Below are 15,943 nucleotides of genomic sequence, written 5' to 3' on the forward strand. Positions count from 1 at the left end.
CCTGAATTTTATAAAGAGTTTAAAGATTTACTTACCCCAATGCTTATGGATGTAATTAACCTCGCGTCGAAGACACATACGCTTCCTGAATCTTTCTCAAGTGCCATAATCACAGTTATATTTAAAAAAGGTAAAGATCCGTTAAAATGTGCATCTTATAGGCCCATCTCATTATTGAATTCAGACTATAAATTGATTTCTAAAGTATTAGCTAATAGACTTAGTCTAATTTTACCCAAAATAATTAACCCGGATCAGACTGGCTTTATTCAGAAACGTTTATCTGCCAATAATTTAAGTAGATTCTTTAATATTATCCATTTAGCAAAATCGAGACCTGATCACTCGGTGGCTGTGGCCTTAGACGCAGAGAAAGCCTTCGATAGGCTGGAATGGCCCTACTTATTTAAAGTGTTAGCTAAATTTGGTTTTGGACAAGTATTTATTAACTGGGTGAAAACCCTATACCATAATCCAAGAGCAAGGATTACTACTAATGGGCAAATTTCGTCACCATTTTCCCTAGATAGATCAAGTAGACAAGGATGTCCATTGTCCCCAAGTCTGTTTGCCTTAGCCATTGAGCCTCTGGCGGAGGCAATCAGGAGGGACCCTGACATAAAGGGCTTTAAGGTTGGTCAGACAATACATAAAATAAATTTATTGGCCGATGATGTTCTCTTATATTTAACGGACCCTTCCCACTCTCTATCTCGACTCCAGGAGTTATTGGACATATATGGCACTGTTTCGGGATATAGAGTAAACTATGACAAAAGTGAAATAATTCCATTAACAACATTTAACTATTCTGTGTATCAAAATGCATCTGTGTTCAAATGGGCCCCAACTGGAATAAAATACCTTGGTATAGTTGTGGACAATGACTTAAAAAATCTTTATACATTGAATTATATTCCGCTGCTTAAAAAAATTGAGGATGATCTACACAAATGGATTAGCCTTCCTCTTACTTTAATTGGTAGGATTAACTGCATTAAAATGAACATCTTACCGAGGTTGCAGTACCTCTTTCAATCAATACCTATTTCATTACCCCAAACCTTTTTTAAAACCCTTAATAAAAATGTTAGACAGTTCATTTGGAATAATAAGGTACCAAGAGTATCTCTGGAGAAGTTGACTTGGGACTATAAGTCAGGAGGACTTCAACTACCCAACTTTAGAAAATATTATCTTGCAGCCCAAATGCGATTTCTTTTGTCTTTGTTTGAGGAGGATATGACTCCATCTTGGGTTTATATTGCATTTCATTCTTTGAAAGACAGTTTTTTCAGTGATTTTGTTTACAAATATAACTACCGAATTTTAAAAAAAAAGACTGATAATCCAATTTTATTACATCTCATTAAGCTTTGGTATGACGCACATAAAAACATTGGTAAGGAGATGGGACTGTCACCAAAATCACCTTTAAAGCAAAATGGACTTATCCCCCTGACTGTAAACAACAAGATCCTGGAATCATGGCATCATAATGGAATTCGTAAATTGGAGAACTGTTATCAGAATGGACTTTTCATGACGTTTGAACAATTAAGAACAAAATACAATTTGTCGAACAATACTTTCTTTTGTTATCTTCAACTGCGGTCATTTCTGAGAAGCAACTTGAATAGTATGGCTTTACCTAAACTCACTAAACTGGAAGAGTTGATATATGATAATGGACCATATAAATTTATTTCTAAAGTCTACTCTTTGTTAATATCTGAATGTTCTAAACCGACTTTGTATAGGTCTAAGGAAAGGTGGGAGTCAGACTTAAATATCACAATTGAAAACCAACTTTGGTCAGAGCTGTGTCAAGACAGCTTATCTGCTACTATTAATGCACGGTACAGGCTTGTCCACTATAATTTCCTTCATCAGCTCTACTTGACTCCAGAGAAAATTCATAAGTCTAAACCCGATTTATCCGATACATGTTTTCGATGTGCTACAGATGTGGGTTCTTTCCTACACTGTACTTGGTCATGTGCTAAGGTGAGAAATTTCTGGATTGACTTTTGTGATGTCTTGACTAAAATTGTTCAAATTTCATTACCTGTTGATCCAGAATTTTGCTTACTGGGGAGCTTTATGAACATTGATAAACCACTTCACAAATTTCAAATCAAATTTTTGGACATAGCCCTGGCAGTGGCCAGAAAGTGTATTGCTGTCACATGGAAATCTGACTCCCCTTTGTCCATAACTAAATGGTATTTAGAAATGAATAACTGTGTGCCTTTAGAAAAGATAACATACAGTCTCAGAAAGGGATACAACACCTTTATTCAAATCTGGCAGCCCTATCTTGATTACATGGATACTGTGATATTGGAATGTGACTGACCTCAAAGTATTGTACTGTATTGTAAAACTACTTAAGATATTGGAGCATCCTTTTGGGAATGTGGGTGGGGGGTTCTTTGTTTGTCTGTTTGATCTTGTTTTTGTAAAATTAAAAATGAAAATAAAGTATTCCAAAAAAAAAATCACCACTAGGTGTCACTAAACAGTGTCTAATTGTATTTTCCCATCACTAGTTTGGAGTTATAGAGCAACTCATAGTTGCCTTCATGTGAGCCACTCCTCCATGCAGCTCATGAACACTGTGAAGTTGGAGTGCCAGTTGATGTGCTTCACTCCAGAGCGAATACACACCGAGATGTCGCCACGTTCATCCAGCGTCCTCAACCCAAACGTGTCGTCCTGGTAGAACTTTCAGAAATGAAGAAGAAGAGGAAGACACTTTTTAGACTGAAAATGAAAACTGGAGGGCAGAAAGTGATGAGTCTGATGCATCAGCCGAAAGATAAATGCACCAAAGAAAGCTGCAATAAAACAGACTTATTTCATATGTTGTGGAGCTGTTGAGCTGAACTGCATTACTGACTGATTTTAATGTTATTCACCCTTCATATCAAAGACAGAAGTCTCATCAACAGAAAAGCTCTCTGTGGAACACAGACAGAAAACTTCAGCTTCCAAAATGGCCTTAAAGCTAAATCAACACATCTCTAACACACAGAATTTAGATTGCATCTCTTATCTGGAGACAACTGGTTTCGGTGAGCATGTAAAAAGATTATTAGTTTGCCTTTTACCTCCTGGTTCTTCATTTCAACAATATGTTTGTTGCTGTCGTAGAATCCAAAGTAACTGTGCAGAAAAGAGAAGAGGAAGCAGTTCAGTGAAAAAAGTTTGACCACCCCTGGAACATATTTAGACCTGAAGCTATATATGGTACGCAGGATCAATAGAATTCTGATCAATAGAATTCTTTTTCCAGCCCTGATTATTTCTTTTCTTGGTATTTCATTTCCTAACAGCCAGACTTCGTTGTAATCCTTTAAACTCATCTTGGTTAATAGTTGAACAGTTCAATAAAAATGGCTTTTCATGCGCTTCAGGATTGATTTTCAGGTTCTTTTAGTAGTTTGTAAGTGTCTTAACTTAGTTTTGGGCATTCTAATTTATCTGACTTTTTAAATTATTAGCCCTCTTGGACTCCACGGTCCTCCTTATGGGCCTATTTGTTGTTTTCAAAGTCACAAGCTAAACTTATGGCAACCTTCAAGCATATACTAAAAAGCCATGGACCCCCCTGCCCCACCCAATGCTGAAATCATGCTTGGTTTTATTTTTTCAAAAGTGAAATTCTCCCCATAAATAATGTTTTCTGAGTCCTGTCCTTTCATAAAGCCAAAGGACAATGTCCTTCTATCCATCTTCTGCCGCTTATCCAGTGCAGTTGCCTAAGCAGGGAAACCCAGACTTCCCTCTCCCCGGCCACATTCACCAGCTCATCTGGAGGGATCCCGAGGCGTTCCCAAGCCAGCCGAGAGATGTAGTCCATTCAGCGTGTCCTGGGTCTTCCCCGGGGCCTCTTTCCGGTGGGATGTGCCCAGAACACCTCACCAGGGAGACGTCCAGGAGGCATCCTGACCAGATGCCCGAGCCACCTCATCTGGCTCCTCTCGATGTGGAGGAGCAGCCCCTCCCGGATCACCGAGCTTCTCACCCTATCTCTAAGGGAGAGCCCGGTCACTCTGTGGAGAAAATTAATTTCGGCCGCTTGTATTCACGATCTTGTTCTTTCGGTAACTAGGCACAGCTCGTGACCATAGGTGAGGGTAGGAACGTAGATCGACAGGTAACTCGAGAGCTTTACCTTTTGGCTCAGCTCCTTCTTCACCACAACAGACCGATGCAGAGTCCACATCACTGCAGACGCTGCACCGATCCGCCTGTCCATTTCCCGCTCCATCCTTCCTTCACTCGTAAACAAGACCCCGAGATACGTGAACTCCTCCACTTGGGGCAGGACCCTATCTCAGACCCGGAGAGAACACTCCACCCTTTTCCGACTGAGGACCATGTGTGGATATTAATTATGATGGTTCTGGATGTTCAAAGCCTTAGGAACCCCTATGCTCTATGGGAGAGCCCCTTGGGGGGTCCCAGACCACAGTTTGGGAATCAGTGTCCTAAGGCATTAGCAAAGATACAGAGGTGTTATATACGATGGATCAGTGGTTCCAAACGTTTTGAGCCACTACCCCGATTGTTTCTAGTTGTGTTTGCGTTTTCAGTCTGTATAGAGGTAGTTTTCACTCTGCTGTTGTGCAAATGCACCTTTTTTAAAAAACTCAGAGGGAAAAATTTGGGGCTATGCATGGAAACTGGTCCTAAAGCCTTCGATTGTGGAACAGCCTGCTAAAGAACCTCAGGACTGCGGAGACTATTAATGTTTATAAAAAGAGGCTTGAGACTAACCTTTTAGCTAAGTTTACAACATAATTTTTATTTGATTTTGTTTTAGTCTATTTTATTCTATTTTATTTATTGTCATTGTTTTATAAATTTATATTTTTTACTTATTTATTTCTATACTTATCTGGTGATTTCAAATGTCACCTATTTATGTGCTCTCTGTTGTTATTGTTTCACCCAAGTTAACTGTTTTTATGAACTTGTTGATTTATACTTTATATTATTTGGTGCAGAACGTTGACGTATACGTTATAGCCAGTATATATCTTCCAGCCCCAAATGTCTAACATCATCCCAGCAAGGATCCTCCGTACCGGACCTTTGCTGGCTCGAATTGCAGGGTAGTTGTTATGGGGATCCCCCTTCTCTGGGTGACGTAAGGGTCCTGCACTGCAGCTTTATGGCTGTGGTGTTGACCCTTGAAAACCTGCAGGACCGTGGTTCTCGTGGGACTGGATTGATTAGCCCTGGTCCAGCGAGTCTACACGGACTTAACAGAGGTTAAGACTTAACAGAGGTTCCATGAGGCTGGACAGAAGAAGCTAACAGATCTAGATGCTGTTTTATTTGAGGAACGACACTGTCAGAGGCAACAATTGAGGATTCTGTTTGGTTTGAGTTCAGTTTTAAGCAGTTGTTTCTTTACCAGTGCTTGATGCCGGATGAGTTCCTATTAATATATATATATAAAAAATGACAGGATCAAGATGGATGGATGGGTCAAGAATGAGGTTTTTCTTTTAGCATTAGCTTATTATTCACATCTAAATGAGAGAAAATTCTGAAAAGCAAACCTGGACTGCCATGGAATGATAATGTTGTCATCGGGTCCTCCAATCAGCACCAGCTTCTTGATGCGCAGGAAGTTTTCCTTCCATGCTGACAAAATGAAGAAGAGGGTTTTTTTCCCACCTTTTCTCTAATTTGACTGTTTTTATTTATTCCATTTAGTTTTATTTTCTATCACTTGTGATCAGAGTTATTCATTTCACTACCTCTCATTTTGCTGTGAGATTTTTCACCGTTAAGCACTGGGAGAAAGTTGTTACCCCTCAGGTAGCGCTCTCTATGGTGAGGGTCTGCAGGGAAAAAACAAAGCTGTGGAGTGTTTTTGGGTTGGATGTGATGCAATAAACAGGCTTTTTTTCTGTTTTTCTTCTGTTCTTACCGTTCCAGTAGTTGCATAAAGACACTTGCTGTCCTAATTTGTTGTAGCAAAAACGATGCACGGTGTCCTTCATATCAGGAAACATTGGTTTGGGGTTGTTTGTTTCTGTGGAGTGAGATCATATTTATCAGTTGTGCTTAGGTCAGATAAAAACATCCTGCTCTGTTCTTACCTTTCCAGTAGTTGCAGATAGACATATGCTGTCCTATGTTTTTGTGGCAAATATGATGCATCATCCTGTTTACAGAGTCAGGAAATGCTTGTGTCACATCATTTGGTTCTGTGAAGTAAGACCATAAGTTTCACTTCAGCTTTTTACACATCCTCCATTATGAATAAGAAATATTCCAACACGTGAAGCTTCCTGACCTCCACACTGTCCGGCCAGAGGTGAAGACAACGCAATGAAACTGTGCACGTTGTGATCTGGCATGATGGAGAGAGCTCCTCGACAAATTAACCCACCTGAGAAAAAGATTTAGACAAGAAGTTCTGTGTGAGCTACGTCCTCTGTTTTTAAAGAATGTCACTCCTGAGTTTGCACATGGTGCTGGAACCTGGACCAGGCTCGAACAGATCACGGACTGTGTTGTTTTAGGATCTTAGTTATTCTAGATGGCAAAATATTTGCTGCTTTCATGTTTCTAGTAGCTTTTAGCTCAGCTCATCTGTCAATATTCGTTTCATATTTTCCAACCTGAGAGCTCTCTGGCTGCTTTCTACTGTAAGAGCACTACTCTGTGTTTCATACAGCCTCACCTGGGAAAAAAAAACTATTGCTTTCAGCATCTGGTAAAAATGAAGCATTAAAAACTGTGAGCTAACAGTAAAATCTAAATGTCGGTGTAGAGTGATAAAGTCGGAGGCGTAGACATAATGTTCCTGAACTTTAATGTGTCTGTGCTCTAAGAAAGTTTGTCTTGTGCTTGATATTTTCCTAACACTGTGTGACTGTGTAAGCATGTTACGTCTTTGCATGTGAACGTCTGAACACATCTGTTTGTTTTCTGCTGCTCATTCGTGGGGGATTAAATGATCAAATCTAGAAACTTTGTTAAAAAGCAGATATGATACTGGTGTCAGCTTTCCTGTTTCATGTCCTCTAATGTGTTCTCAGATAGTTTTCAGCCCTTGTGGTGCTACTGTCTGTGTATAGTAGACATGTAGAAATCCTAAGGATAATGTTTATATAATGCCTCGTTTCTCAGATACGGAATATACAGTCACTGTTTTATTAAATTTAAGGTGCTGTTTTAACCGATTATTTGGTTGTATTGTATTACAAAACACATTTTTCATGCATCCCCTGTATAATTGATATAACTACAAAGAACTGAGTAATACTCAATACTTTGTTCAAATGTGCCCAATTCTTTATTGGAATCAGGTCATCGTGGTCATTGGCATCCAAACTGCCCCCACATATCTTTTGAAGGTCTCCATTGTCAGATGACCACTGTGACTTGGCCCCACTTTACTTATACTTGATGGTTTTGTCCCAGACTCAGGTGCTGTACTGGGACAGGGTTTAACAAATTAAAACCATTAGATATTGAGTGTTTGATGACCTTGTGAAAAGCAGAGAAGATGGACGCCATCAGGGTACAAACGCATGATGTCGCTGAGGACCTTAGTGAAGCCTCTGACCTGCTTCCACATCGGTTCCAGGCTGGCCGCATTATTATAAATATTGATCATCATCACCTGAGTCCCTGGATGCACCTGGGTACAAACAAAACAGGGAATCCAAGAAATGATAATTATAGTTTAAATTATAAAGTAAATCAGCTGTTTGGGAACTGGCATTTTAAAACTCAACATTTTAAGTAGTTTTCTTTTTCTCAATGCAGTTGGTTTATATTAAATCATTTTTACATTTCAGATCTGCAGCACTTTCCAGTAAAATTTAGTAGAATAAAGCATTTACTACTCTGGGTTTTCATTCATTCATTAGAAGAAGTATCCTTCCATTAAAATGAAAATGCAACTAGAAATACGTCTTCATTAAATGAGCTTTAAATTCTAAAAAAAGACTTTATAACACAGTGAATTCCTCTTGTTAGTGGGTAAATATGTCCCCACAACCAAAAACATAAACTTTCATATTTAAAGTTACCCTTCCCACATATCGTACATGTTTTTATCCTGAATGTATAAACTGACAGGTCCTACCTTGGTAATAAAGTCACACAGGTTTACTAACCCACTGGGGTCAGACAAAATGCCGTGCATGATGATGACAGGTTTGTAGGCGTCCGTGCAGCCAGCAGCCAGCAGCAGTAGCAGCAGAGTCTTCATCTCCACCCGACCACAGGTTGATCTGAACCGAGGACCAGGTCTGTATCACTGCTGATGGGTGAGACCAGCTATCTGGAGTGGGTGTGGTTTGGGAAGGCATGCTGGCCTCCTCATCTCACTGTGATAAAGACTTTTTTTCCTTTTTCCCAAGAACTACTCATCAGTTATAATAACACTTATCCAAAATACAAGAAACAAGAAAATAAACTGGTTAATACTGATGCCAGTAATTATCATTGTTTTTTATGAAGTATTATCAGGAAACAGAAAATAGAGAAAATTATTAAAACATGCAATCTGAGTCTGAACCCTCTTGGAGAAACTTTCCTTTATAAGTAATCTACAGAAATAGTTCTTCAGGGTCCTTGAAGGACTTCCCAAAGCTCTTCTTTTTTCTACTTTCCAGCCAGGCTTCCCGGTCCATGACTTATTAGGTCATGTTCACTGTCACTTTTCTCCTCTCTGTTCACAGCAATCAGCCACTTTTTAAACAAATCCGTTTCACCTGTTTCTCCATTAGCAGGGGTGTCAACCCGAGTCCCTTGCAGGCTGCAGACTGGTCTACAGAAAGCGGCTTTCCAGACCTCTGAATCTTGTACCTGAATGTTTATGATCTGACCTGATCCTGGTCTCTGTCTCTGGCCCCACTAGTAGGGGGAGTTTTTTTTAATACCTAACCCTTGAAAGTTCTCAACCTAGGATTTCTGGATTTGTAGATTCTGACTTCTTGTCATTATTTTCATGTTGTGTGTGGACTTGGCTGTGACCCCGGACTTTCTCCCATATCCTAAGCTGTGAGGGAGCTGCAGACACCCCCTCGCTAAGCAGGTGCTCAGTATGTGGTTACACACACACATACACACACTACATGCACCTTGTTGCCACTTGTGTGTTTTTCTGTTTTTGTTAATGTATTGAGCCACTAAAGATGGATCCTATTTGGTTGGTTAATACATTAATTTGGTTTATTTTCAGTATATGGGTTGGTTTGTCTCTAAGATCAGCACTACCATAAGTGTTGCTAACAAGGGCCTGGTGTCCTTAATTAGCTTGGATGGCACTAACCAAGTGGCCGGAGATGAGGGGGGATATTGGGGAAAATGTAGTTGGTTTTGTTTTTTGCTTTATTTAAGTTGTTGATGGTTTCAGTAATTGGTTAAAGAGGTATATTGCCATGTTCTTCAGGAAATTAAATTAAAATGAAACAAAATTAAACTATAGTGTAGTTTTCACCAGTACTAATTATGTTAAAAAGCACCTTGAATAAACATTTATTTATCTGCACAAATTGTCTTCATGTGAGCCACTCCTCCATGCAGCTCTTGAACACTGTGAAGTTGGAGTGCCACTCAGTGTGTTTCACTCCAGAGCGAATACACACCACGTTCATCCAGCTTCTTCAACCCAAACGAGTCGTCCTGGTAGAACTTCAGAGGAAGAGAAGACACTTTTTAGAGTGAGAAGGAAAACTGGAGGGCAGAGAGTAAAGATGGACATGGGTCAGCAGCTGGAAGAGACATACAACAAAGAAACTTGCAATAAAACAGTTATAAGAATGGAGCTATCACTTTATCAGTTTGTTCAGGGTGTGAGAGGTGGAGCGACGAAGAGATGCAGCGGGTGTATTTGTGTAGAAGTGTGTGTTCGTTGTGTTCTAAGGAGTGTTGTTGTCACAAGTGGTTTGAGAGAAACTGTACAGTTTTGGACCAGATCTGAGCAATAAATGCCACAACTCCTCCAGGCACCAGTGAGTCCTGTGTCTGTTTTCCACTGTTTGAAGTTGAGGGGGTTTAACTCCGCAGCTGGCTCACCACGGTCTGGAGGCCGAGCAGGAATAGGTAAGTCATGTAGTATTTTGTGGATCTGTTGTACATTTTTAGTGACTGATTTCTATTTTATTTTTTATTCAAATGAACAAACGTAGGTTCATCAGCAACAACTCTGACAAACTTCAGCTTCCAGGATGTTCTCAACATGTCTCTAACACATCAAATTAAGACTGCAGCCCTCATTAGGAGATATTTTACTGTGGCACCAGCCCTCGATAGCAGACTAGCTAAGAAGTGTATGTGATTTTAGTGTATAAAAATATCATTTTTACCTTCTGGTTCTTCATTTCCAAAATATGGTTGCTGTTGCTGTCAAAGAATCCAAAGAGGCTGTGTAGGAAAGAAGAGGAAAAATTTTCATTAGACTTCTCTTCCAAGCCGCCTTCCTTGCTGATTCATGACTCACTTTTTGGCCACATGTTAAGACCCTTAACATGTAGGATTTTATTTTCAAAATGTGTTGTTTTTCCTTTAATGCATGAAGCGGCTACTTGTTGTGGCTTCTCTGACTGTGTTGGATCATTGAGATCAGCTCTATGCTTCTGCTCAATGTCCTTGAGGCATAGATACTGGTGCCACTCTCCCTGAGGTTTATTATAAACTCAGAGATGTGGATGCACCACTGGGATTTATACTGTTGGGTGGGATCGCCTGCTCCAGCCACCTGAAGGAGAAGTCATTGGTATATTTTCCATATATAAGGCATTACTCTGCTTACTGCTTACTGCGGTTCCTTTGTTGCTCAGAAAAGTGCTGATTCAGAATTTTTCTGTGCGCAAGACCTTCTGTTGCCATCTGTCTGTACAGACTTGGGTAAAGAAGCTTTTGTCTGTTTTGTACCTTCTGCGTGGAATTTGTTGCAGATAAAACACACATGGGCTGATTTCACTGAGCAAATCTAAACTCAGAGTTCATGATGTGCAGAAACAAGCACACAAAAGAAGATTCAGGACTAAACTTTCTTAACAGTATCTGAAGCTACTCAGTGCAAATATTTTTCATTTTCTTCATTTCACAGTCTGTTTGCTCGTTTCAAAGAACTGCTGCACTTCAAGCATGCCTGGTAATATATATTAAAATGAAAAGATTATTCTGTCCTGAAGAGAATTTAACTTTGAACATTTAACCTTTGCACAAACTTTTTTAATTTGGAAAGCTTTATCATAATTCCTTTTTTTAAATGACATAACATAAAAGCCAGACAAACCCTTCGCTCCTGATTTAAATGAATCAAATTTAATCAAAGTCAATTTAAAACCACAAATTAAGAAACAAATGTTATCCTTTAATTCCATTTTTTTATCATAGTATCATTAAACTAATGTAATGAACATATAAGGAGGTTTTTATTTTCATCAGCTTATTATTCACATTTAAATGAAATAAAACTATGAAAATGAAACCTGGACTGCCATGGAGTGATGACATCATCATCCGGTCCTCCAATCAGCACCAGCTTCTTGATACGCAGGAAGTTTTCCTTCCAGACTAGTAAAATAAAGTGGAAACTTTTCACTATTTCTCAATAATAATAATAATAATAATAATAATAATGAATTACCATTCATCTTGCTGTGAGGTTTCTCACCATTAAGCAGTGGGAGGAAGTTGTTGCTCAGCAGGTAGCTGCCTCTATGGAAAGGATCTGCAGAGAAAACAAAGCTGTGGAGTCTCTTCAGGCTGGATGTGGTGCAGGGACCAGGCACAGATAAAGACTCACTCGTTTGTTCTTACCCTTCCAGTAGTTGCATATAGACACTTTCTGTCCTAATCCACTGTAGCAAATAAGATGTGCCGTCTTCGTTACAGATCCGGGAAATACCCGCCTCAAGACGTTTGGTTCTGTGGAGTAACGGCATGTTTGAAGTATTCTCCATTATGTGGGGGAAATATTATCTAAATCTCTTGAAACATTATATGAAGCTTTCTGACCTCCGTACTCTCCAACCAGTGGTCCAGACAGCGCAATGAAAGTGTGGACATTGTGATCTGGAAGGGTGGAGAGAACTCCTCGACAGATTAATGTACCTGTTGTTTTAAAACAGGAGAAAAGAAATTAGACAATAATTAGATGTAGTGAACAGTTAACCTTTTGTAAGGGTCCACTCTTTGCTTTAATGTTATTTTTAATTGAGTAGGGTTGTAACAAACACTTTTGAGTGGCAGACAGCTGTCAGAACAAGCTAGTTTAGAAAATCAGATCAGATTCCTGATGAGCGAGCTAAAGCTAAAAGCCACTCTGTATGCGTCCGTGACAGGATCCATTTCTCACCATCCTAAACAACTCAAACAGACTCTGGAATCTTCCAGTCAGTTTGCTCTAATACTGCACCTTAACTGAACCTTTTTAAAAACAAGACTTGTTCAAACAAGACTTGAGCAAACTAGGACTTGATTCAGGACTGGTGTGGATATCAGTGCTGGAACCAGGACTGTAGTGTTTTTAATAACACATTATATGTTTGTGTTTTTAAAATCATGTTTACAGCTGAAGCAAATATTTATCAGAAAAGGTCTATTGTGTCCCACTCTTTCAGTTCCTTTTAAGAAAACCACTAATCAGTGAGGCTAGCTGAAGAAAAAGACTTCAGTTTGCTAGGGAGCATAAAGACTGGACTCTGGAGCAATGGAAGAAGGTCATGTGGTCTGATGAGTCCATATTTACTCTGTTCCAGAGTGATGGGAGCATCAGGGTAAGAAGAGAGGCTGATGAAGGGATGCAGCCATCATGCCTAGTGCTACTCTACAAGCCCCCAAGGCTTGTAGAGTAGCACTAGGCATGTGGTTGCTGCAGTTTGTCAGGTCTAGGTTCAGGTCTGGGTTCTGGTCTGGGTTTAGCAACGTTATGTGTCCAAAGAGGTCAGCTGACTACTGAATGAGCAGGTTATTCCATCTTCCCTGATGGCACGGCCATATTACAAGATAACACTGCAGGATTCATGGGGCTCAAATTGTGAAAGAGTGGTTCAGGGAACAGGAGACATCATTTTCACACATGGATTGGCCACCACAGAGTCCAGACCTGAACCAATGCTGTGTCTGCTTTTTCAATGATTAAATAATGATCATAGTTCCACCTCAAACCTCCCAAAAAAGTTATGGAATCTGATATGGCTGCCAACCGGTAATGCCACCATACAAAATGAGTTATTTTATTCCCATGAAAAACTCTGCTTCATAGGCAACATTATTTCTCCTTTATAGCATGCCTTTAAAAACCTAAACTCCCATGCTTGAAGGGTTAATTAAGATCAGGAGTTTTTCCCTTTTTTCTTTTTTAATATATTTCCTGATAATGAGGACAGTGATGATGATGTACTTCATGTCAATGTCTGCTTACATCATATGTAACTCACTATGTATTTTCCTGTCTTTTTCTTTTAATAGTGAATAACGCATCATTTTGTCTTATAAACTAAATGTACTCTATAAATAAACATCCAATGCCCAACAAATAACATACTGCTGTCAAGTATTCTTTTATGTACTCTATACTGTGTTCTCCTTCATAAAACGTGGGGTTCTTGTTCGTGTACTGTTGTCCTTGTAGTGAACATGGAGGAATCATTAAGATTATTTTAATCTGAAAGCAAGGATTTATCTCATTACTCAGCAGATTGATGCCTCTTTGGTCAGTCACTGAATGTGCATTCAGTGCTTAATTTAGGGATGTTTTTGACATTTTGTTTGGTTGTGTTACATTACAATAACACACAGTTTTTGTCCATCTTCTTTTTATGGATTAGATAAGGTGATGTAATCCTGACCCCACTATGAAGAACTGAGTAATACTCACCACTGTTTCCTCATAGGGATCAAGTCTTGGTGACATAGAGGCATCCAAATTGTCCCCAATTCTTTGTTGAAGGTCTCTGTTCCTAGATGACCTCTATAACTTGACCCCATCTTTGCTTTTGGGATGATTTCATACCTGGGATGTGTTGATTTGACTCACATAAAACTATCTGATGGCTGCTGCTGGACTACCTTGTGAAAAGCAGATAAGATGGACGCCATCAGGGTACATCTGCATCAGGTTGTTGATGATCTTCCCAAAGTCTTTGACCTGCTTCCACATTGGTGTCAGACTGGCTTCTTTGTTGAAATTATCTACTGCCACCACCTGAGTCCCAGGATGTACCTTAATTCAAATGAAACCAGGGGGATGTGATGAAAAAAATATTTTTTTAAACAAACTACATGTATCTGCTTTAATAGATCAATACATTATTATAAAAGTCCATCTATAAACATTCATTCATTAAATGACCTTTTAAATGCTAAAGATTTGTCACAGTGTTGATTGATAAAACAAGAATCGGCGTCCTCACAGAACCAGAAACCGTTTAAAATTCTTATTTAAAAAGTTCTTCAGATAGAGTTTTAATGTTTGTATTCCCCTGTGTAAGAATTAGTCTTACTTTGCTAATGAATTCAGACAGATTTATCAAACTAGTGGATCCATAAAAAATGCCGTGCACGATGAGGATGGGTTTGTATGCGTCCATGCTGCCTGCAGCAACGTGGAGCCCTGCAGAGCCTTCATCTCACAGGCTGATCTGAACCGGAGGGAGAACCAAGGAGACCAGGTGTGTTTCACCACTGATGGCTGAGACAAACTGTCTGCTGTGTGTGTTCTGCTTGCTTCCTCATCTCACTGTGATAGTGGACTTTTTTTTCTTTTCTTATCTAATCTTTGCAGGGACACATTCTCACGATCACATTCATCACTATTTGTTTCTGATATTTTGCCCCACATTCACTAACTGGCTGATTCAGTCACTGTGTTGTCCTGTGGGTTTAATCACCAAAAACTAGGACGTTTTTTTTCTTTGTTTTGCTGATTTTGTTTACTTTTGTTGCCTGTCTTTTTTTTTTTTTTTTTTTTTTTGGTGCTCCCAATGTTTGTCAGCTTTGTTTTCCTGGCAGATGTAGTAGGTTATATTGTGTTTTCTTTGTTTACTGGTGTACAGCTGGTTGTCTGGGTTTTCTGTTTTGTTTGAACAGTTGATGCGGTCCAGCCTTAATATGTAAATTCAGCTTTAGACAAATTTAAAGAGTTGAAATCCAAAAAATATGTGTCTTCAACAGATTGTTGTCAAGTTCTGCACAAGACTCTTAATGACCTGTTGATTTGAGTCAGGTGTACTGCAGCAGGGAAACATCTAAAACCTGCAGGACTGTGGCCCAAGAGGTCCAGTGATCTCTGTTCTAGAGGAACAATGTTTATACATCACATACTTTTCCAAATTTCACACAGACATCTGTTCATCGGGGAACGACCTGAACAGATAAAGGTGTGGGCTTCTTACCTTGGATGAAAACAAAGGTCCTTTTTCAGTCCTTTTTAGGGCTGAAGAAAGAGGGAGCTAGCATGCAAATTGTGAGGTAAAGTTAAACTACATGGTTATGTTAGCTAACAGAGCTGCAACATTCAGATGTGACACATCTTACTGAAAGTTCCTTTCTAGATATGCTAGCGTACTGGCGATGTCTTGAGTTTCCTCCAGGCTTGATCTCTCAGGCTTCTTTTCCATTTAGTCATTATTTTCTTTACAGGCAGCGACAGATCAGGTTATTTCCAGTTTTTTTTTTTTTTTTTTTTAACCCTTTCATATCATTCTCCATCATGGGCATGTATTTAAGAATGTTTTCTACTATATGCATGAGTGGGGCTGGTATATTTGCAAATTAGACATCAGTCATACACTGCTGCTCATTAAAAAAATACATGAACATATCATTTAATATACGTTAGCTATATTGCCAAATTTGCCATTGTGATAATCATGAAAAGTAAATTATATAGACATATTTTGTCACAGTTGATGCAGTATATTATACAAATATTGTAAATTATTTTATT

At 39.2% G+C, this 15,943-nt stretch overlaps 1 protein-coding gene and 1 pseudogene across 1 annotated transcript in view; both read right to left on the reverse strand.

Moving 5' to 3' along the window:
- Positions 1-2,518: 2,518 nt before the first annotated feature.
- Positions 2,519-15,943, reverse strand: part of LOC121641687 (lysosomal thioesterase PPT2-like) — a 52,749-nt gene continuing 39,324 nt past the window's right edge. The window contains exon 8 of the mRNA XM_041987974.1: positions 2,519-2,727. Coding sequence (XP_041843908.1) covers positions 2,584-2,727 — 144 coding nt within the window. The 3' untranslated portion in view covers positions 2,519-2,583. The remainder of the gene's footprint in view (positions 2,728-15,943) is intronic.
- On the reverse strand, positions 9,221-14,585 carry LOC121641690 (annotated as a pseudogene).

The sequence above is a fragment of the Melanotaenia boesemani genome, chromosome 6 (assembly GCF_017639745.1).
Source record: "Melanotaenia boesemani isolate fMelBoe1 chromosome 6, fMelBoe1.pri, whole genome shotgun sequence".
In the NCBI taxonomy this organism is placed as follows: Eukaryota; Metazoa; Chordata; class Actinopteri; order Atheriniformes; family Melanotaeniidae; genus Melanotaenia; species Melanotaenia boesemani.